This window comes from Prionailurus bengalensis, chromosome E2 (assembly GCF_016509475.1).
Source record: "Prionailurus bengalensis isolate Pbe53 chromosome E2, Fcat_Pben_1.1_paternal_pri, whole genome shotgun sequence".
NCBI lineage: Eukaryota > Metazoa > Chordata > Mammalia > Carnivora > Felidae > Prionailurus > Prionailurus bengalensis.
The window spans coordinates 44,519,428-44,540,756 of record NC_057352.1 but is presented as its reverse complement, the minus strand read 5'-3'; the positions used below and the strand labels follow the sequence as shown (position 1 = coordinate 44,540,756).

General features: G+C 47.7%; 1 protein-coding gene across 1 annotated transcript in view; it reads right to left on the bottom strand.

The window, feature by feature from the left end:
* Positions 1–6,419: 6,419 nt before the first annotated feature.
* The window catches only part of CDH3 (cadherin 3), a 48,154-nt gene continuing 33,244 nt past the window's right edge, over positions 6,420–21,329 (bottom strand). The window contains exons 8-16 of the mRNA XM_043600933.1: positions 21,086–21,214; positions 19,607–19,792; positions 18,033–18,274; positions 17,496–17,641; positions 16,517–16,741; positions 12,376–12,582; positions 9,881–10,011; positions 9,341–9,487; positions 6,420–7,340 (exon numbers count right to left, since the gene is read on the bottom strand). Coding sequence (XP_043456868.1) covers positions 7,131–7,340; positions 9,341–9,487; positions 9,881–10,011; positions 12,376–12,582; positions 16,517–16,741; positions 17,496–17,641; positions 18,033–18,274; positions 19,607–19,792; positions 21,086–21,214 — 1,623 coding nt within the window. The 3' untranslated portion in view covers positions 6,420–7,130. The remainder of the gene's footprint in view (positions 7,341–9,340; positions 9,488–9,880; positions 10,012–12,375; positions 12,583–16,516; positions 16,742–17,495; positions 17,642–18,032; positions 18,275–19,606; positions 19,793–21,085; positions 21,215–21,329) is intronic.

Below are 21,329 nucleotides of genomic sequence, written 5' to 3'. Positions count from 1 at the left end.
CACAATGTCTTGCTCGTCAGGTTCCAGGGTGACACACAGAGGCCTGCCCTGTCCTATCAGCCGGCCGGCCCTGGTTTACTGGAAGGCAGGGGGCACAGAACGGATGGAACCCAGCCCAAGCATTCCTGGCCCACCCATCCCCTCTCAGATTCCTCCCCAGGCCCGCCACACCCCTGCAGCTTGCTGGGCAGTGGGCACAGGAATGCTGAGGCAGCTGAGGGTTGGGCCTAACTTGAAGGCCAAATAACAAGCAGCAACAACAATAACAGCAGTCACCACTTACTGAATGCTAACTGAACACGAGGCAGAGCGCTGAGTGCTTTCCAAGTGTTACCTCCCAGCAGCCTCTTTTCAGCCCTGAGAGAGAGGGCCCTCTTAGGAACCTGAGGCTTAGAGAGGTCACTCCCTCAGGTGACTCACACCCATTCTGTGTCCTCTAGGGGCTTCACTCTTCACCAGGACTCTGCCCCACTGGACTTTGAGGACCCTTTCTGACAGGCTCCCCCACCCACTGAGAGAAGAATCTCGCAGCTCCTGCCTGCCAGCTCTGCAGCTGCCCGCAGGCCTGGACAGGTCCTGGCTGCTGCCTCCTCAGCGGCTGTGGATGGAGCAGAGGAGGAATCAGGTTTCACCAGCTCTGGGAGAGAACCCAGGTTGCTGAGTCAGGCCTTTTTCCAGGGCTTCTTAGACTTAGCCTCTAGCCCTGGAGTAGAGGCAGCAGTCCAGAACTGGGAACCCTGGGCCACGCATCTGACCTCACCTCCCACTGCCCTTTGACTCCTGCTCCGCTCCAGGCACACTGGCCTCCCTGCTGAATCCCACCCAGCACACTCCTGCCTCAGGGCCACTGCATTTGTTCCTTTTATCCAAACATACCTGCATACTTGCTCCCCAGTACCCTCCACTCTGCTCAAATGCTCCCTTCTCAGCGAGGACTTCCCGGACTATTAGAACTGAGCCCCGCCCCCAGCCCCATCCCTCCTGCACCCGATCCCAGCTTTCTCTTCTATAGCTTCACCTTTCATTGTACCATGTATTTTACTGATTTATCTTATTTATGGTATGTCTCCCATTGAATGTTGGCAGGATTGCCCTTAGACTGGGCAGAAAGGGCCTCTGCACTGTGCTCTAGAAGGCCCTGCTCTGGCCCTCCAGCTCCTTCCATGAGGCCAAGGAGTTGTGACTGCTAGCACCCGGGTCCCCTCCCTTGCCATTGGGACCTTTCCCTGACCAAATGGCCCTAGGCCTTCACCAGGTCTGTCCAGAGGGCAGCCAGCATAGCCCAGGTACATATTCCCAGGCTCAGGGGATGGAAGGCTGTCTGTGGGGGATCAGTAGACAAAGCTTGGATGCATGGGCTGTGGTATACACACAGGAATGTCATGGTGTGGATGGAGCATGAGGTGGGTAGAAAAGTGGATTGACCTTTGCTCCTGGGCTGGGGGCTAACTCTGCCTGTGAAGCCACATTCTGGCCCAGTACTCTGGATGTGTGAAGAGCCAGACTAAAACCTGGCCTTCCAGATAGCTGTGAAGCCATGCTTGTTCCAGCACGAAGATAGAATATCTTTTATTTAACAGTTTGAGTCAACTCATATGGTATGTGAGCCTTATCCACAATTTCACCCAAAGTCCCCAGTATATTAAGGGCTGGGATTGTGAATATTTTCTGCATTTCTGTATCTCCAGCACCTAGAATAGTGCCTGGTACAGAATACACGTTCAATAAATAGTTAAGTGAACCAATGAAAAAGATGTAGGGCGATGCCCCACATAATCAAGGGGACCCCAGAAGTGGTTGGAAATGCTGTGGCTTTTCAGTGTCAGGGCCTCAGAATCTCAGGGTCAGGTAGGGTCAACTCTGCCTTGCATGGGGGACCCTATGCCTTATATGAAGACCCTCTCTCACTACCTGTCAGCACCCACACCCCCATCATAGCTGGAATTTTTATTCTTTTCTTTTTTTTTTTTTTTTTAAATTAAGATTTTAGGGGCACCTGGATGGCTCAGTCGGTTAGGCATCTGACTCTTCATTTCTGTTCAGGTCATGATCTCACTGTTCTTGAAGTTGAGCCCTGCATTGGTCTCTGTGTGGACAGCATGGAGCCTACTTGGGATTCTCTCTCCTTCTGGCTCTGCTCCTTCCCAGCTTGCATGTGAGCTCTCTCTCTCGAAAGAAATAAAGATTTTAAGTAATCTCTACATCCAAAGCAGGGCCTGAACTCACAACCCCAAGATCAAAAGTTCCGAGCTCCAGGGGGCCTGGGTGGCTCAGTCAGTTGAGCGTCAGATGCTCAGGTCATGATTTCCCAGTTCATGAGTCAGGGCCCACGTTGGGCTCTGTGCTGACAGCTCAGAGACTGAAGACTGTTTCAGATTCTGTGTCTCCCTCTCCCTCTGCCCTACCCCTTCTCGTTCTGTCTCTCAAAAATAAATAAAAACATTAAAAGCAATTAAAAAAAAAAGTTGCAAGCTTCACCAACTTAGCCAGGCAGGTGCCTTGGAGTTTTTATTCTTAATAGTAAAAAGAGCTCATACCTGGGAATCAAGGAAACCTGGACCCCAAAACTGCCTCAGTCATTCATTGTCTGTATATGGCCTTTACTCTCTTTACTCTCAATTTCCTCTTAAAAAGGGAAGCATAAAACCTGTTAGGACTGTTGGTGGAAGAATGCAGGTAACTGACTCCACCCACGTGAAAGGCAGGGCCAGTCACTGCCCAATACTGACTGCCGCTGCCTCCACTATCGTCACCAAAATGTCCAAGGCATTTCCTGGCGCACAGCAGACTCCCGTTGCAAGGTGCGTGCCAGCCAGGGGGACTGTTCCGCCCTCAGATTCCCTTCCTGTAGACTTTGCCCTCAGTCGCCACAGTGGAAGGCGCTGGGACGGTCTGCGGTTCTGATGAATAGTGCCCTCTGCTGGGCATGTGGGGAAGGGCTTGCGGAGAAATCACGGCTGCCCTCACTACTTTGTGCAGACGGGGAATGTCTCTCTCCAGGTGGGAAGTGCAGTTTCCACTCAGGCTGTGGGTGTGGAGATAAAGGAGCAGTGACTGGCCCTGTCAGTCTCAACAACCACCACAGTAGAGATCACACTGAACGCAGCTTTGTATGCCAGGCACCCTTGTAAACATTTTACAGATACTAATTTATTTACTAGGACCATTTTACAGATGAGAAAAGTGAGGCACAGGTAGGCTAAGTAGTTTGTCTAAGGCACATACACTGGAAGTGCCAGAACTTGAATCTGTGCCCTGAACCGTGGCTCCTTGGCGGAAGGTGGGAAGTAGCTCTACCTTTAGCCCAAGAGTTGGCCCTGTGGAGTTCCCATGCGAGTTTGAAACTGGACATACAGGCCGTGGGCTGAAAAAGGGGCTTTCCAGTGGTCGCCCCCACCCGTTCAAAGGCAGGCCACCAAGCTGACCTCAGGGACCCTTCCCGACTGGCCATCCTTTGGCATTTCCTTGCCTGGACCTTTCTTGGAGTGCCTTTGTGTGGGCCTGTGGTTAAGGAAGGTCCATGCCTTCCAATGGAGGACATGAATTTGAGGCCTCAGCTACTTGCCCACCTTCCAAGGATGATAGTCATTTTCCTCAGGCCCCTTCAAGGGCCTGGACAAGCCCACCTGGGGAGATGGGTCCTATCTGCAGCCCCTCGGCTCAGGTCAGCAGCAAGGGAAAACGCACCGTGTGAAGTGAGGCCTGGGCTCTGCCCATCTAGGCCCTGCTGGATGATCTTGGGGGAGTGCTTGCTTTTGGAACCTGTATCTTTTCCTATCTGAAAAATGACAGGGGTGGATTGGGGGCAATTTTCAAAGTGCTCTGCATTTGGGGGTTTAAGGAGAAACACTGGGAAGATGAGGTCAAACAGGCATGTCTCTTGGCCATCTGAACTCTTATTTCCAACAATTTCATTTTTGTAAGATTTTTAAGCAATCCCTATACCCAAAAGAGGACTTGAACTTATAACCCTGAGATCAAGAGTTGCATGCTCCACCAACCAAGGCAGCCAGGTGCCCCTCCAACAACTTCATGCTTTTTTGGATTAGGGATCTGGGACCTTGGCTTTTAAGTCTGGATGAGGGTGAGGGGGGAATCACTTAAAACAATGAGCCCAAGGGGTCCTTTCAGCACCAAGCTGTCATCCTTGACTGAACCCTCCACTTGGAAAACAAGCAGTTTGATCCCAAACAGAACCACAGGCCCCTCTCACCCTAGTGAGACTCATTCCTAGTCACTGGAGGACTGGCTCTGAAGCATCTGCAGAGTTGGGTGCTCCAAGGAGTTTATTTCAACATTGTTAAGGGCAAAAAAGTAGAATCATTCATGTCCATGGATGGTAGGGACATTGAATAAATGCTGACATCCAAACTGGGTATGTCATAGGCAGAAAGGCAGACTCCGAGGCCCTGTTGTGAAAAGGTATAATGCAAAATGTGTGTGTAATGAATGCACAGGGGGAAAAGGTTGGAAGGACACGTACCAAACTGTTGCACCACAAAATATGAAGGATTAACATTCAGGTGGTCCCCACTGGTATGGCCAAACACACTGGTTATTTATGGGTGCTAAACTTTATTTGGATTCCTTATTATAGGCCCTAAAGGCCAGAGTCCTAAAATCCCATTTTGCAGATGAGAAGCAGGCCCAGAGTGAGAAAGGGATGTTATATTTCCATCCCCATCCCAGAGCCCAGGTTCGTTTTCTCCAACTCACTCAGAGGCTGGTGACTAGTTCCAGTGCCAGGGGAATCTAGATCCATCCACAAAGACCAGCCTTGGCTAGAAAAGGCCACTTCTCCTCAACACCCTCCAAAAATCCCAGGGGAGGAAGGCCAGTCTGCACAGTGGCTGTTTGGTTTTATTATTAGTCTCAGCTGAAGATAGGGTTTCAGGCTTTTCAGAGAGGAGTTTAAGATAAGGGGCAGCAGGTGTTTGCTGGCTGAGACACCGAATCCTCTCACCTTATCAGCAAAAGCAGCAGGGCCCTGAGACAGGGGAACCTGAGGCCACAGGAGCCAGAGGCTGCAGCTTGAGGGAGAGCCAGGAGGTGGCCTTGACCTGCAGGCTAAGGAGCTGTGGACCAAGGATGGATGAGAAGGTTTCCCACGTAACTTCGTTCCCCTTTGACTTCCCATCCATGATCTGAGACTTAGGACACCCTCAGTCACATCCTCCAGAGCGTTGGTGGCAAACCTGACTGGACATCAGAATTGCCTGGAAGGCCTGTTAAAGCAGATTGCAGGGTCCCACCTAGAGTTTCTGATTCGGCAAGAAATGCAGATGCTGGCAGTCCAGGAACTGCACTCTGAGTACCAGTGCTTTAAAGCATTAGTCCCTCTTGTGGAAAGAAAATTTTTAATTCAACTTCAGCAATCCCTATGGCTTCACTTGAGATTCTTCTCTCTTGGTTCATCGCAAAAAAAATGTTAAACTTCGCTTTAACAAAGGAACGCACGGAATAGTTCTTTCCCTGCTGTCTCTTCATCCTTATTCCTGCATCCGTGTATTGTTGGGATCGCTCCAATTTCACGTACATCCTGGGTGAGTCCTCTAATTTTCTGTCTGGCTTGATTTTGATGATGATCAGGTGTCATTAAAAAAAAAAAATACAATGAGGCCATTCTTTAAAGGAGGAAAATCCCCTCAGAGGGTGATTGTGAGGATTTGTTTAAAGGAAACAGTGGAAGTTAAGTGGTATTTGGCCCTAAAATGTATCAAATAAATGGTAGCTATTACCAGTGAACACAAATTGCACCTACAGTGTGGCAGATATGAAGCCATCCAGTCTCCATAAAAATTCCCCATTTTATACATGAAAAATGTGAGGCAAGTAGAGGTTAAATTAAGTTGCTAGGAAGTGGCAGTATCAGATCCTCCCTAAACCCCCCGCTCCCACCACTCCAGCCTTTCCTTATAGAGCCCACCACACAGAAGAGGAAATGCTTGCCCACATGACAGCAGCCACTGTTCCAGAAAAGACGTTGCCTGTAGTCCTGGTGAGGGCTCAGCCTGGAGGTAAGGGAGTTAATGTTTCTGTCCCACAGAAGAGAAGCTCAGAATTTGCAGAAAGATGGGTGCCTCGCTGGTTTAGTCGGAAGAGCATGAGTCTTGATCTCAGAGTTGTGAGTTTGAGCACCACGTGGGGTGGTTTAAAAAAAAAAAAAAAAAAAGAATTTGTAGAGAGAGGGTAGACTCACCCTTATCAGGCCTCCTCGGGCATGTATACAAATCCTGAGCTTCCTCCATCATCAGGACAAAGCTGGGTGAAGCCAGCAGGGTTAGATATGCTCACTCCCCTTATAAAACTCTGAAAATTCTAAAAACCTCTGAATTGGACACCGAAGTGGGTGAATGGTATGGTATAGGACTCATAGGGCAATAAAATGGCAATAAAAAAAAGTTCACTCCCCAGGCACCTCTGGGAAAAATTCCTTTAATAAAAAAGTTGTAGTACATTTACACGATTGTCATCACCCTTTTTCTACAGCACTCAATAGGGAAAATAAAAAATAAAGGACAACCTAATCGCGCTCAGTATAAAAACGCAGTAATTCATTCCAACAGGAGGCCTTATCGCCTGAAGAAGAGACACAAATGCATGAGGGCATGTAAGTTGAGCAGCTGAGGCCTGGACTTCTGGAGGAATCCAGAGGACGGCTGAAGACCTGCCTCTAACTTTTTGAAGACAGTATTTAAAAAAAAATAAAAAAAAAAAATCCAGGTTGTGATAAGAGGACTCATTCTAAGAAGCTGGGTCCATTCCAGAGAAAACATCATCATGGGGGGGGGGGGGGGGGGCGGGGGGAGTGCAGGGGGTGGTCAGAGTCTGTCCAGTCTCAGGACATAGAGCCAGGCATTTTATGGCAGGTTATAGACTCCTGGAAATTTGGTCTCAGAAGCAACCCTGGCCTAGTCTCAGAGGTTTTCAGAAGTGAAATCAAACTGCCCATGGCCCTCTTCTGAAAGGCTCAGAAACCACCCCTTAATGTCAGACTTGACACCTCTCTCCTCCAAGTTGCTAAGGCCACTTCTTGACAATCTCCCAAGTTCTTGGCTGAGAAGAGGACTCAGGCTCCTTGGAAATGCCACTGCGGCCCATCTTTAGCCCGGGTCCTGTTGGAAGGCCGCCTAGTCGTCCTGGCCACCACCATACATGTCTGCCAGCTTCTTGAAGCGACTGCCCCACTCGTTCAGATAGTCATAGTCTTGGTCCTGGTCAGAGGCTGAGGAGGTGAGGGAGCTCAGGGACGGGGCATCAGAGCCGCTGCCCTCGTAGTCAAACACCAGCAGGGAGTCATAGGGCGGGGCTGTGGGGTCCGTGTTTGCCGCCTTCAGGTTCTGTGGCGACAAGAGCAGGTGGTTAGGAGCGGCGGTCAGACACTCAGCAGCTGTGGGAGCTCGGGCAAGGTAGCTCACCCTGCCGAGCCTGTGTTTCCTCATCTGTGAAGACCTCTCTTTCCTCCATGCAGGTTTGAAGGGTGAAATGAAATAATGCACATGGATACTTAGCACTGAGCCCAGCATACAGCAGGTGCTCACTGTGGCAGGTCAAGAGCAGGGAGGAACTCTGAAACCAGACAGCTTGAGTCAGAACTCAGACTCACATACTAGTTTTGTGACCTTGGGCAAACCCCTTTTCATCTCTAGGTGCTGTTTTTGTCTGGTCTCCAAAACGGGAGACTTCAAATAGTTTTAGAGGAATACACTAATACATGTAAATATATGTAAAGCGTGTATTAGAATAGTACCTGGCATATAGGGGAACATCATTTTCCTCATTTGTAAAATCAGGACAACAATAGGATTCCTTCCCTGCAGTCAATGTGGGGATTGAATGACATGGTATTTGCAAACTATCTGACACAGAGACATTCTGGAAATGGTCTTCATTTAACTGGAGGGAAAAGTTCCAGGTGTTTAGTTCCAAGACATCTTTTCAAACCATCTGCTCTGGGCAACTTTCCCCAGATGCTTTTGTTTTTGCACAGCTTTCTCAAATATGCTCAGGCTAAACAATAGAGTCTAACCACCAGGCTACTTCTAGAAGGCAAGAAGGGGAAGCAGAAACGTTCAAGCCAGGGTGAGGTATTTTGACAAGCCACTGGGCCCTCTGCCCATCATTGCTTCCCCAAACCCATCAATCTATCTTCCCTCCCTCTTACTGAGCACCTCTATTTTACAGGGCACCCAACTGGCTCAGTCAGTAGAGCAAGCAACTCTTGATCTAGGGGTCGTGAGTTCAAGCCCCACATTGGGTGCAGAGCTTAAGGAAAAAAAAAGAAAGAAAAACCTCCATTTACTGCTAATGGGGTCCCAGGCTGTGAGAGGCTCCTATCATTTATTTCCTGTGTACCTAGTTCAGTGGTTATCACAACCCTGCCTGTATATTTGATTTTAAGCTGGGGGAGCTTTAAAAAAATTGGAGTCTTAAAAAGAAATCCCTGGTTTCCAGGAATTGTTATTTTTCAAAATCCCACAGATAAATCAAATGTATGATCAGAATTAAGAACACTGGAGACACTCAGCTATTATCAACAATAACTATCATAACCTAATAAATGCCAGTGGTACCTGGGTGGCTCAGTTGGTTAGGCGTCCAACTTCAGCTCAGGTCATGATCTCATGGTTTGTGAGTTTGAACCCCCTGCTGCGCTCTGTGCTGACAATGCAGAGCCTGGAGCCTGCTTCAGATTCTGTGTCTTCCTCTCTTTCTGCCCCTCCCCACCTCACCCTCTGTCTCTCTCTCAAAAATGAATAAACATTAAACAAATTTTTAAATAAAATAAAATAAATGCTACATGCCAGGCCAGTGGTTCCTAGACTCAAATTACTTGGGAATCTTTTAAAAATTCTGAAGCCCAGGCCATATCCAGATCAATTAAATCACAATCTCCATGGGGAGTCAGAAACGTCAGTAGTTTTTTAAGTTCCCCAGGAGATTTCAGTGTTTGGAAACTACTGTTCTAGGTGCTTACTCATCTGACCCTTAAAGTGACTTATAATAGCGGGTCCCCAATTCTGTTCCACATTGGGATCAGCTGGGATCTTTAAAAATTTAAACAGGTAGTCTGGCTGCACAGTTTTCAAGCAACTGTTATGTGTGTTGCATAAATGAATAAATTATTCTTAACCTACTGTTAACCACTCTGCAACTTAGGGTTTTATGGAGGAGAAAACAGAAGCCCAGATGTTAGCCAAATGTCAGGAGGTCACACAGCTGGTTGGCAGGGGAGCCAAGATTTGAACCCAGAGCCAAGACTCCAAGCCCATGCTTTTTTCCCCCCATGCTGCTGGTGCTTGAATCAAGGGCTTCCCTTGGCTGGCCCCCTATGCCTCACCTCGATGATGAAGTTCCCAATCTCATCTGGGTTGGCTGGACGTGGACGGTACATGGGTGTGGGGATGAAGGACGGCGCCACATCATTGCGGAGAACGACCTCAGGCCGGGCCTCCAGACCACGGTGGAGTTGGGTGATGTCATAGTCCTTCATGAAAGTCAAGGACAGCATGGGGTTGAGAAGTGAACTCCTCCACCATTTGTATGTCATGCCATTTCCCTGCCACTTGGATGTTATGGTTCATGGGTAGGTCTTAAAAGACAGTCTTTGTCAGATATTTCTGAAAGCCCTTGTTCCCACAGCTCCTCCTCCAAAATTAAGCACAGGCTCAAGGTCACCTCAGCTGGGACCAAAGGGACTACAGCAGTAGACCAGACACCCTCTCAGAAGAGAAGAGGTATCAATCTTACATGAAGATGGATGTTTTAGGCCAGAGTCTGGTCAACGTAGCTAATATGGTTAGTTGGTTAACCCAACTATCCCTGCCAGTGGCGCTGGAGGCATCCATTTCCCAACACTTAGACCTTCCCAGTGCCTCACCTGGTCCTCCTCACCACCTCCCTCTTCGCCATAGTAGAAGACATTGTCACGGGTGTCATCTTCTGGGAGCAGAAGGGGCTCCTTGACCTTCCTCTTCTTCCTCACCAACAAGAGGAGGACCAGCAGGAGAACTGCAAGAGTTAAGGAGTGTGAATATTCACCCCCCACAACCACGGAGCTGGCCAATAGCCCCAAACCCTTAGTGCCCCATCTAATTTTAGACCCCTTCACTCCGCAGCCAGGGTTGAAAACACTTCAGTGGCTCCCCTGCACCTAGGAAAACCCCCAATTCCTTATCAAAGTGTACCGGATTGGCCCCTGTCTTTCTCCACACATCTACACCCCCACGCGGGTCTAGTCACATTTGCCTCCTTGGAGTTCCTCAAATAACACCTAGCAGTTTACCACTTCAGGAGCTTCATGTGGGCTTTTCTCATCTGGAACATTTTGTACACATGGCTCTCACCCTTCAGGCCTCAGTCTACTATCCCCTCCTCCTAGCAGCAAACTGACTTCATTCCCCCACCAACAATTATGTACCATTTATTGTCAGTCTTCCCTTATCGGTGATACTGGTCCTCAAGGAAACACTCCTCTATGGGGATGGGAATCTCCTAGCAGATGTTGCTTTTCAACAAGACTCTTTTTCAGTCCCCAGTGACCCCTACATTAGCCACAGATTTTAAGTTAAAAAGCAAGACAGTGAAACTCTGATATGGTACAGTAATTTGAACATAGGTGCAAATACTATTTTGGTATTTCAAGAGAGGAACTTAGCTTTTAGTAATATGGTCTGAAAGGCTGGCAGGCCATGTGGACATGGGAGTATTGGCCAACTAAAGCCTAGCTGTTCTCCCTAATGCCAGGACTACCCCCAGCTAATCCCATATGAAGAAGCGACCCCAGGGTCCTCTCTGTGGCTGTCCAATGTGACAGGATACACCCACCATTTCGCTTTAGCACTTTTTTTGGCCTGTTTACACAATTCCAGTCTATCTCTGGCCAGTCAAAACAGACCTAGCCTTCTTGGGGAGTCTGTGGGTTATCAGCATGCACACCTTATGTGGGCCAGATTGCAACCTTTGCCTCCCCTTTTCCTCCTCACGGAGTCTGGGGAAAGGCAGGAAGGAGGTGAACTGGACTTCTCACCTGCACCAAAGTTACACGTCTGCCTACTGATATCTCCATTTGGACCGTCTGGCAATTCTCTTCCCATGATCCTTTCCAAACTGGCTAATGGAAACTCCAGTTTCTACTTGTTTGGGTATTAGAATCATTGATGGTTCTTTTCTTCATACCACATATGAATCTGAATAGATTCTGCCTTGAAATACAACCACCTCTCACCATCTCACTCCTAGAATATGGCAATAGCTCCTTAATAGTCTCCCTGTCTCCACCCGTTTACCCCTGTACAGTCTGTTTACTGGGAATCCTATAAAATTCAAGTCAAATCACATCACTGCTTTGCTCTAAACCTTCTGATGACTTCTCATTTCATCACATCCTCACAATAGCCTACAAGGCCCAACAGGATGCTCTGCCACAACCATCACCTCTCTGACTTCATCTCCTACTTTTTTCCCCTTTGCTTTTTCCACTCCAGCAATTTATTGTTTCCACACACCAAGCACAGTGCTGCCTTAGGGCCTTTGCACTTGCTGTTCCTGAGATAGCTGCATGATTTGCTGCCTAACCTTTTTCAGGTCTTAATTCGAATATCCCTTCTCAACAAAGCCTTTCTTACCCATCCTACTTAAGATGGCAGACCTCCTCACTCCACTTCTTTTTCTCCATACCAATACCTATTTCTCTGCCAGATGATTCACTGTCTGCTCTCTGCATGCAAAGTAAGCTCCATGAGGACACAGAGTGGTCTGTGTTATAAAATGCTGCACCCCCAGCGCTAAAACAGTGCTTAGAGCACTGTATGTGGATTCGTTAAAGTTCGCCCTTGTTGAATTCGTACCGGATTGTGTTTCTGTGTAAGGAATTCAGAGGCTAGAAAAAACAAAGGTGATAGGTTCTACCTTTAAAGAACCTAGCTTGTCACTAAACACTTCCGCCCACTATACTCGTGACTCTCAAACTCTAGCATACATCAGAACCCGTGCTGGGCTTGTTAAAACACAGGTTACTGGGTCTTACCCCTAAGTCTCTGAATCAATGGGTCAGGAGTGGGCCTGAGAACTGGCCTTTTTAACAAGTTCCTGGGTAATTCTAATGTCGTTGGTCTGAAGATCACACTTTTAGAACCACTGCTCTAGCCTCTAGATGACATGACAGTTGGGCTGGGTCTGTCTGTTCACGACTGTATCCCCAAAGCCTGGCACATTCCAGAAGTTCCATCAACATCTATTGACTGAATGACACTCCTAGAATTAAGAGTATCAGGAACAGATATGCAATGTTGGGTAGCAGTCCCCAGCAGTCCAGGGTAGAACTGGGTCTTCTAACTACCCCATCCAGAGAGGGGAGAGGGCACGGGTACTCACGCAGCAGAGCCAGGACAGCCCCCAGGACCGGGAGGAGGAAGCCCCCCTTCCAGGGTTTGGGGCAGGTCTCCACATGGCCGTGGCAGTCACACACCGTGGCGCTGATCACTGTCAGCTGTTCCTTGTTGCCATGGTCAGATAGAGAAAGGTGCACATTGTATGTGTCTTGCTTCAGAAACTTCTTCAAGGACAGGGCCACTGTGTTTCCTGGAGTGGACAGATAACATTCACCCTGGGAGACCCCCAAGTGGAACTGGGCAGATCATGGGCAACAGGGCAGAAATATCCCCAAAGCACACTTATGTCAAGTGTTAAAAGTTGATATTTGGCCAAAGCCAAATATGCACCATCATGGAAAGAATTACTGGAATAGGAAAATTTATTTATTGGGGCACCTGGGTGACTCAGTCAGTTAAGCATCTGACTCTTGATTTTAGCAAAAGTCATGATCTCGCAGCCTGTGGGTGTAGGCCCTTGTGTCAGGCTCTGTGCTGACAGCATGGAGCCTGCTTGGGATTCTCCTTCTCTCTCTGCCCCTCCCCTTCTCACACTCCGTCTGCCCCCTCCCCTCTCTCAAAAGAAATAAACCTAAAATTTTTAAAAATAAGGGAAAAGAAATTCATCATTTTTCCCCCTTAAAATCAATAATTACACTATTTTTAAAATAACGATGTTTTTTAAAAAGTCATGTCATGCAAGGCCAAAAATTTCTCAGCACCATTAGCTGCTAGACTGTTCTCTGCCTCAAAAAAGAATACATTGGAATAAATTCTTTCTGAGAGATAATTAACTCATGAACCATTAGATCATGACCTGAGCTGAAGTCAGAGACTCAACTGACTCAGCCACTCGGGTGCGCCTCAAGCCATTTTTAGTTCAAAGTTTCTGCATGGGGTGCCTGGGTGGCTCAGTCGGTTAAGCGTTTAACTTCAGCTCAGGTCATGATCTCACAGTTCATGAGTTCGACCCCCGCGTCGGGCTCTTTGCTGACAGCTCAGAGCCTGAGCCTGCTTGTGATTCTGTGTCTCCCTCTCTCTCTGCCCCTTCCCAACTCATGCTCTGTCTCTGTCTCAAAAATGAATAAAGCATTAAAAAAAATTAAAAAAAAAAGTTTATGCAGACTCTCTGGCCTCCTCCTAGCAAGAAGGCTAGAAGGGAGAATTTGCCCTGTTCCAATTCAGCGATGGCAAGCAGAGAGGGAGCTCTGCAGGCTGAGAATTTAGTCTCCTACATAGAGGCCAACATGGTGCGTTTCCCTGAAACATCCCTACCACCATCCTATCCCCATGCTGGATGGAGATTTCTCAGGGGCTGATGACGATGGTGGTGCCAGTGACTAAGCAGGCACTAACTGGGAGCCATGCCTTACTCTTCTCCACTACCACTTTAAGAGGCAGGTACTATTTTTTTAATGTTTATTTACCTTTGAGAGAGAAAGTGGGGGAGGGGCAGAGCAAGAGGGACAGAGGATCCAAAACAGGCTCCACTGACAGCAGAGAACCCCATGCGAGGCTCAAACTCGTGGACTGTGAGATCACGACCTGAGCTGAAGTCTGACATTCAACTGACTGAGCCACCCAGGTGCCCCAAGAGGCAGGTACTATTATTCTGATTTTACAAATGCAGAAATTGAAGCTCAGAGAGGTCAAGTAACTAATGTGAGATCACACTGGGGTAGGGGATGGATTAACTCCCCTGACAACAAGGACATGATCAGTTAGAAAAACTAAGCTAAGCTGAGATGCCTGGGTGGCTCAGTTGGTTAAGCAGCCGACTTCAGCTCAGGTCATGATCTTGCAGTCCATGAGTTCAAGCCCCGCATCCGGCTCTGTGCTGACAGCTTGGCGCCTAGAACCTGATTCAGATTCTGTGTCTCCCTCTCTCTCTGCCCCTTCCCCATTCGCACTCTGTTTTTAAAAAATGAATGTTAAAACAAAAAACAAAAACTTAAGGGGCCACTGGGTGGTGTCCGACTTTGGCTCATGTCATGATCTCACAGTTCCTGGGTTTGAGCCCTGTGTCAGGAACTATGCTGACAGCTCAGAGCCTGGAGCTTGTCTCGGATTCTGTGTCTTCCTCTCTCTCTCTCTCTCTCTCTCTCTCTCTCTCAGCCCCTCCCCTGCTTGTGCTTACTCTCTCTTTCAAAAATAAACAAAAATACATCAAAAAAAAAAAAAAAAGGAAAGAGAAACTAACTTAAAACCAAGAACCAGGTATCAATATTATCACCAGGTGTTGGTACCAGTGGGCTTTGGTCATAATGCTCACACCTGACTGAACCAGATCTGTGATTGCTGCTGGGAAATAGTGGTGATGAATGAAGGTGGCTGTTCACACACCTACTGAGCACTGATGTACCAAACAACATGTCTCTTGTGTCATCACTTAATCTTCACAATAACCGTATCGAAGTAGGTACACTTATCGGCACCATTCTACAGATAGGGATTAACTGAGGAACAGTGAGGTTCAGTAGTTTGTCCATAATCATAAAGCTAGTAAATGGAGAAACTGGGTCTTGAACTAAGGCATTCTGGTTCCAGAGTCCATGCTCTATAAATGATAAGGTCAGGGATGGGGGAAAAAATGGCTTCCAGGCCACAACAGGGTAACAGGAGACCAACTTGCACTCCTCAAAGGAAAGGTGCTGGTTATACATACCCAAATCACAGGAATCATAAAATTGAGATCATGTAGGTATCTGAAACAGGTCTCCTGAGTCCTTTCAGGGCTAGGCTCAGCAGCAGTAATAGACACTGGACATATCCAAGTAGGATATATAGATAAATATCCTATTTATAGGGGCAGAACCTATATATACTGGTTCCCCATTTCCTTCCTAGGGGACCTTAGCCCCAAGAGGAAAGGGGACACATTTTAAACCAAAGTGAACAGTGTCTCTCCAGGGGCCTTCCTGGCACTTGAGGCTGGATCCACCTTTCTCACACACCCCGGGTCCTCACCCACTTGATACCAAGTTAGACCCCTTTTCAGTCTTGTGACAACTAAAATACCATGACAGACTGAGAACCTCTGGGTGGATGGAAAGAGAAAGCACAGGGAGATGGATTGGAGCGGGGTGTTGGGGAAAGGGACTGTGGCTTCAATTTCTGCTCCATACTTACCACTCTGTGCCCTTGGGCATACTATTTAACTTCTCTGAGCCTCATTCTCATCTTTAAATAGGTATAAAAATACTGACCACAGAAGGTGGTAGAAATATTACAGAAGGAAAGAAAAAGCATTTTGCATATTGTTCAATATGCATTCAATAAATGGTAGGAAGCAGAGGTCTAATGATAAATCAGACTGTCTGGATCCAAATTCTGGTGGCCCTCATTTTCTAGCCATAAAGCCTTTGGCAAGCTATTTAACCTTCTGTAAGCCTTGGTTTCGTCGTGTAAAATGGGTGCATACACATTTATGTGTGTTAATAGTACCTTCTTCACCCAGGGTTGTTGTGAGGATTAAGTCACCTAATCTATGAAGCATCTGAAGTGGTATAGTATATACCATATATAGTATATACCAGTGATATACTAGCACATACTAAGTATGCTCACGACATGTTAGCTATTATCACTGCAGGAATCCTAGCTCTTTTATTATGTGATACTGAGAAAGCCACACCCTCTCTCTCCCGGCCTCAGTTTTTCCACCTGTACGGGAAGGTGGTTGGACAAGAACAGTCTTAAAGGGCTGCTGTGGATTTCCACAGGCTAACACAAAGTTAATAAGTAGCGAAAGTGTGGAATGGTGTCTCTCCAACATTTTTTGTCTTTTTTTTCCTTTTTTTAAAAGTAGGCTTATGCCCAGCATGGAGCCCTATGTGGGGCTTGAACTCATGATTCTGAGATCAAGAGTTGGATGCTGAGGGGTACCTGGGTGGATTCTCCTTCTCTCTCTCTTTTTGCTCCTCCCCCTCTGGTGCATCCTCGCACTCTGGCTCTCTCTCTCTCTCTCTCTCTCTCTCTCAAAATAAACAAATAAACTTAAAAAAAAGTCAGATGCTTAACCAACTGAGCCACCCAGGCACCCATTGGTTGACGTTCTTAACTCAGTGACCCACAAGATGCTGGAATGTGTACAGGGTCCCGGTATGGGGCAGACACCCACCTACTACCCACCACCACTCAATTACCTTTCTCATTGACCTCTGCTGTCCAGTAGATATCCGAGTCATGTGTGAGCTGGGCCTGGAAAGGGGAGGTGTGGGGGGACAGGTCCTTGTCCGTGATGTTCAGCACTTGGGGCACAGGGCTTTGGTTGCAGATAGTGATCTGTCGGGGTTCGGGGACCGGGCCATGGTCGTTGATGTCCATAAGTGTTAGCAGGAGGGTCCCAGTGCCAGTGGTGGGAGGGCTCCCTGTTCATAATTACACATAGGATCCCTTTTAGTATCTGCCGTTGGTTGGGGTGATGAATGAGTGTTAAGCTCTCCTATGACCTATTCAATCAGCCCCAGGGAGGTTCCTTTTAACTACCCAGCTGTAACTTTTCAAGACCTTCCATGCCCTGTCCTGGTCTCATCATAGATCAAACCAGTGATGGTAAATCCATGGCGGCGGTCATGCCATCTTTCGCATAGCAGACATTACTAAGTGATCCTAGCACCCTTACAGCCACTTCATCCATATGGCCACTACCAATCTATCACAAAAGGAAACCTACTGGCCATTTCAGGGCTGATGCAGTGTTTGCTAATGAGCTTTAGGGATGCTTCCCTTCCCAGTCCTGCGGAAACCTTTCATCTGCCTCCAGACCTTGCTTCACTGTGTCAAGCAGCAATGTCAAGTCACATCCTAACTCCGAATCCTGTCATGGTATGACATCACTAATCAATCATGGCACTTTCCAGGCAGCCCCTTTCAATCAATCACAAGGCCAATTCTGGGCTCAGAGAACCACACACTTAGGCTAAAAGAAGTCATTCTCCTAACACTTGGGTCTTAGGGAAACCATAGCCAATCCTGGTCTTTGAAAGACTCCTCTAAAGCCCCCTTTGACCCTCCAGATGGGTTTGCTGACATCTTTCCCTGACACCATACTCTGTGGAGGGGATGTGCTGTGTCATGGGCTCCAAAGGTACCCAAGTGGAGGGATTGGGAGGAAGCTCTCACCATCATCTGTGGCCAAGACCATGACTTCATAGACATTGTTCTTCACAAACCGTTCATCCTCACGGTCTAAAACCCCCGTGGCAGTGACCTGTCCACTGTCTGGGTCCATTGCTAGCCACCCTGCTGGGTCTCTGAGGATGTGGTAGCTGGAATGGAAAAGTTGAAAAGTCATTTCCAGAATACTTAGAATTCTGGTTGTCCTCCAAAGCCTACTCATTCAACTGGCAGATGCTGTTATGGATCTCGGGGCTCCTAAGCAAGATCACATGAAGAATGCATCTCACCCCAAATGGAAGCCAGAGTGGCAGAAAGAGGGCCCAGCAGGGACACATGAGAGAGAGTGGGAATACCTGCCCCCTAGACCTCTGTTCAGAGTCTTCAGTGTTGGGGAGGGTAGGAAGGGAAGGTCCCGTGCAGGGATGATGTTCAAAATATTTAGCAATCTTTCTGGTAATGGGAGCAAACGCTGGCCATAATAAATAACCCGTCCAATACTACTAATGCTTTTGGATGAATCTGAGCCCAGCTCCTGTGTACCTGATCTTCTGATTTCCCTCGTCAGGGTCCTGCGCAGTGTAGGTGCAGACAGACTCCCCGACAGAGATGCCCTCCTGGACCTCGATGACTTTGGACGGTGGGACAAACACAGGTGCCTCATTCACATCCTCCACATGAACTACTATGGTGGCCGTGGAGGTTGGGAGCTTCACCACAAAGGGAGCCTCATTGGTCACTTCAACGTACAGGGTGTGTTGGTTTTTGGCCTCGAAGTCTAAGCCCTGAGAGAGAAAAGGAAGGAGAACCTGAGCCACCAATTTGTGAGGAGACCCCATGCAATGCTTTGATGTCAGAAGGAAAGGGCCGACAGTGAGGGGCTCAAGGTTTCCAGGAACAGCAACGTTGCCCTTTCCATATAGCCTCCTGCACTTTGAGTGGACAGCCAGTGGGGCCTCTCAGACCACCCCTAAACCAGAAAGCCCTACAGTTGGTTCCCAACAGGGTGGTGGAGAAACTCGTGGAGGCCTTTCTGGTGATCCTAATGACTGGGGATGCCGCTGGCATTTATAGGCTGGGGCAGGGAAACCAAGAACTGTTCCACAGGCCGTGTGACTTGCCAATATCCCCCTGAACATTCATGTACTTGTGGATGTGGAAAATCTGTTGATAATTCCAGTCTAGAACACGTTTTATGTGTTTCTGGTGCAGTTTTAATATATATGACTTTTCTAGGAATGCAAGCTTCTGAGGGGAGCCTGTAATTTGATTTGTTCAGGCCCTTCCCAAAAGCTGTTTATTTGCTGTCCTGTAAAGATACCAGTATGACTTGTGGTGTGTATGAGCCGACAGAGTGACACACAGCATCCGCTAGAGTTGGATGAGTCTCCAAAGAGAGGCAAGTAACTGACCACCTTCATTGTGTTTTCTAGTATGTTCTCAGAAGCTTGCGTACAGAAAATTTTTCTGTAAAATTCTTCTTTATTTCACAGTTAGGGCAATCTCTTTTTCTAGAAATTATGTAAGTTAGGTAAGTTTAATTATAAATGAAATTCATTTGACAATGTAAAAAGGGCATTACAAAGTTTTTGTTGAAAGAAGGGGATAGTTTTTAAAGTATTATATATAAAACTCTGCTTCTCAAACTAGGCCATTCTAAAAGCATCAATTTTATTCAAAGACTTTTTGAGAGACAACCATATCTCTACTAAGTAACATAAAACATTTTGCTATGCAAAAACCTAGATATGTGTTATGGATTACATGCAAAATTTGCAAGCATTCCAATAAAACAGAGCCTCTCTGTTTAAGAAGGCTGACTGGGGACAGCCACTGGACACCAGGATCTGGGAGGAGGAGCTCTACTCATCTGCCTTAATCAAATCAGTGACTCCCACCTGTTTTTTTGAAAGGAGTCCCTGGTTAAGATTTAGTTTGAACAAAGCAATACACTGACACAAGAGGGATGGGAAAGGGTCAGAAGCCACCAGCTTGCTGCACTCCCCAGTTGAATGGTTCAAAGTAGGTGTCCCAAGGCAGATGGTACCTCCTTTTCCCGGAGGCCGCAGACCTGACTGTCCCAGGTGTGGGCTTGTCTAAAGCCCAAAATGACTCACCTTCCTGGTTGTCAGAATGCCCTGGTTGCTCTCGGGGTGGGTGGTGATGGTAAAATGGTCCCCATCGTCACCTTCCAAGATGCGGTAGGTGGCGTGCCATGCGGGTGAGTTGGGGGCATCCAGATCAGTCACTGTCAGCCTCTGCACCTCGTGCCCCACCATGTTCTCAGGCACTTGGGCCTCGTACTGTTGGTGTGGGAAGCACAGCACAGTCAGAGCAGAGACTGAACACCCTGAGACCGTTCCACGCTTCACCAGCTATGGATCCTCCATGTGACTCCATGGGAGCTCCATTCCATGCCGCTCACTCTTTCTGGGATCACCCAATACCACACACCAGGGTTTCAGGGCACACACAGATGCGGAATGTCCCGAGACATGTCCTTTCAGCTTCTGGGACAGACCACAGGGATGGTGAGCCTACTATTCGTACATCCAGGGCCTACTACTCCAGTAATCACACTGGTCTGGGTGCCCTAAACCCTGCCATGCCTAGCCACCTATCTAGCTGAGATCAGAAAGGTATGGAGAAGGTGGCAAGAGGGACTAGCTGCCTGACTGCTTTACGGCACTGAGCAGGAACTTTTTTGGAAGCTCTGGAGTAAGTGGCAAAAGTTGGGAACTTGGCTGCTCAGAACACATTTCTAATCAAGCCTAAATAATGTTCAGTAGCCAGAATTATCTAAGGATGGAAGGGGGGGGGGTGGGTGTCATCTTGATTGGCACTGAATCCTCCGTCGCTGCAGGTGTACGAAGTATTCACTGGGTGAAGGTGGACAGGTATAGGTGTGAGGCAAATTATAAGTTTTCATAACAACACGGATTTTGTTCCTTTCTTTCCTCCTTCCTTCTTCCATTCTCTCTGTCTCTCCCTCCCTCTTTCTCTGTAAGGTAACCTCTACCTCTAATGTGGGGCTAACAGTCACGACACCACGATCAAGAGTCACAAGCTCCCCCTGACTGAGCCAGCCAGGGGCCCCTCAACAAGGATTTTCATATTAAGCACTTATGTACCAGGGATTGTGTTATGAACTGTACATAGATTATTTCATTTAAAACTCAGAACAATGCAGCAGGTAATACTATTAACTCCATTTCACAGATTAGGAAATGGGGCACAAAGAGGTTAGGTAGTTTGCCTCCGGTCTCACATCTAGTAAGCGGTGGCACAGGACTGGAAGCCATGTGGGCTGTTTCCAGAGTTTCATGAGAAAGAAAAACCTCAGGGGCATCTGGGTGGCTCAGTCAGTTAAGTGGCCGACTCTTGATTTCAGCTCAAGTCATGATCTCATAGTTCATGAGTTTGAGCCCTGCATGGGGCTCTGCACTGACAGTGCAGAACCTGCTAGGGATTCTCTCTCTGACCCTCCCCTGCTTGTGCGTGTGCTCACTTTCTCCCAAAATAAACAAACTTAGAAAAGAAAGAAAACTCAGCCCTTCATCATCTGATGAGGAAAGAAGGACTGAAATCAAATTTACCTTCTGAGGATCAAACACAGGAGCATTGTCATTGGCATCGAGGATTTCCACTATGGCCACTGCTGTGGTGGTAGAACCATCCCCATCCATGTCTGTAGCCTGGATGGTCAGTGTGTACTCAGGGACTCTCTGGGGAGGAAAGGCAAGTTCAGGCCAAGAGGTCCCTGGCTCACAGAGGCACAGCTCTGGATATACGTAGAGGGAAGGGGAATGTTTCCCCTTCTCACAGTGCTCTCTTGAATCC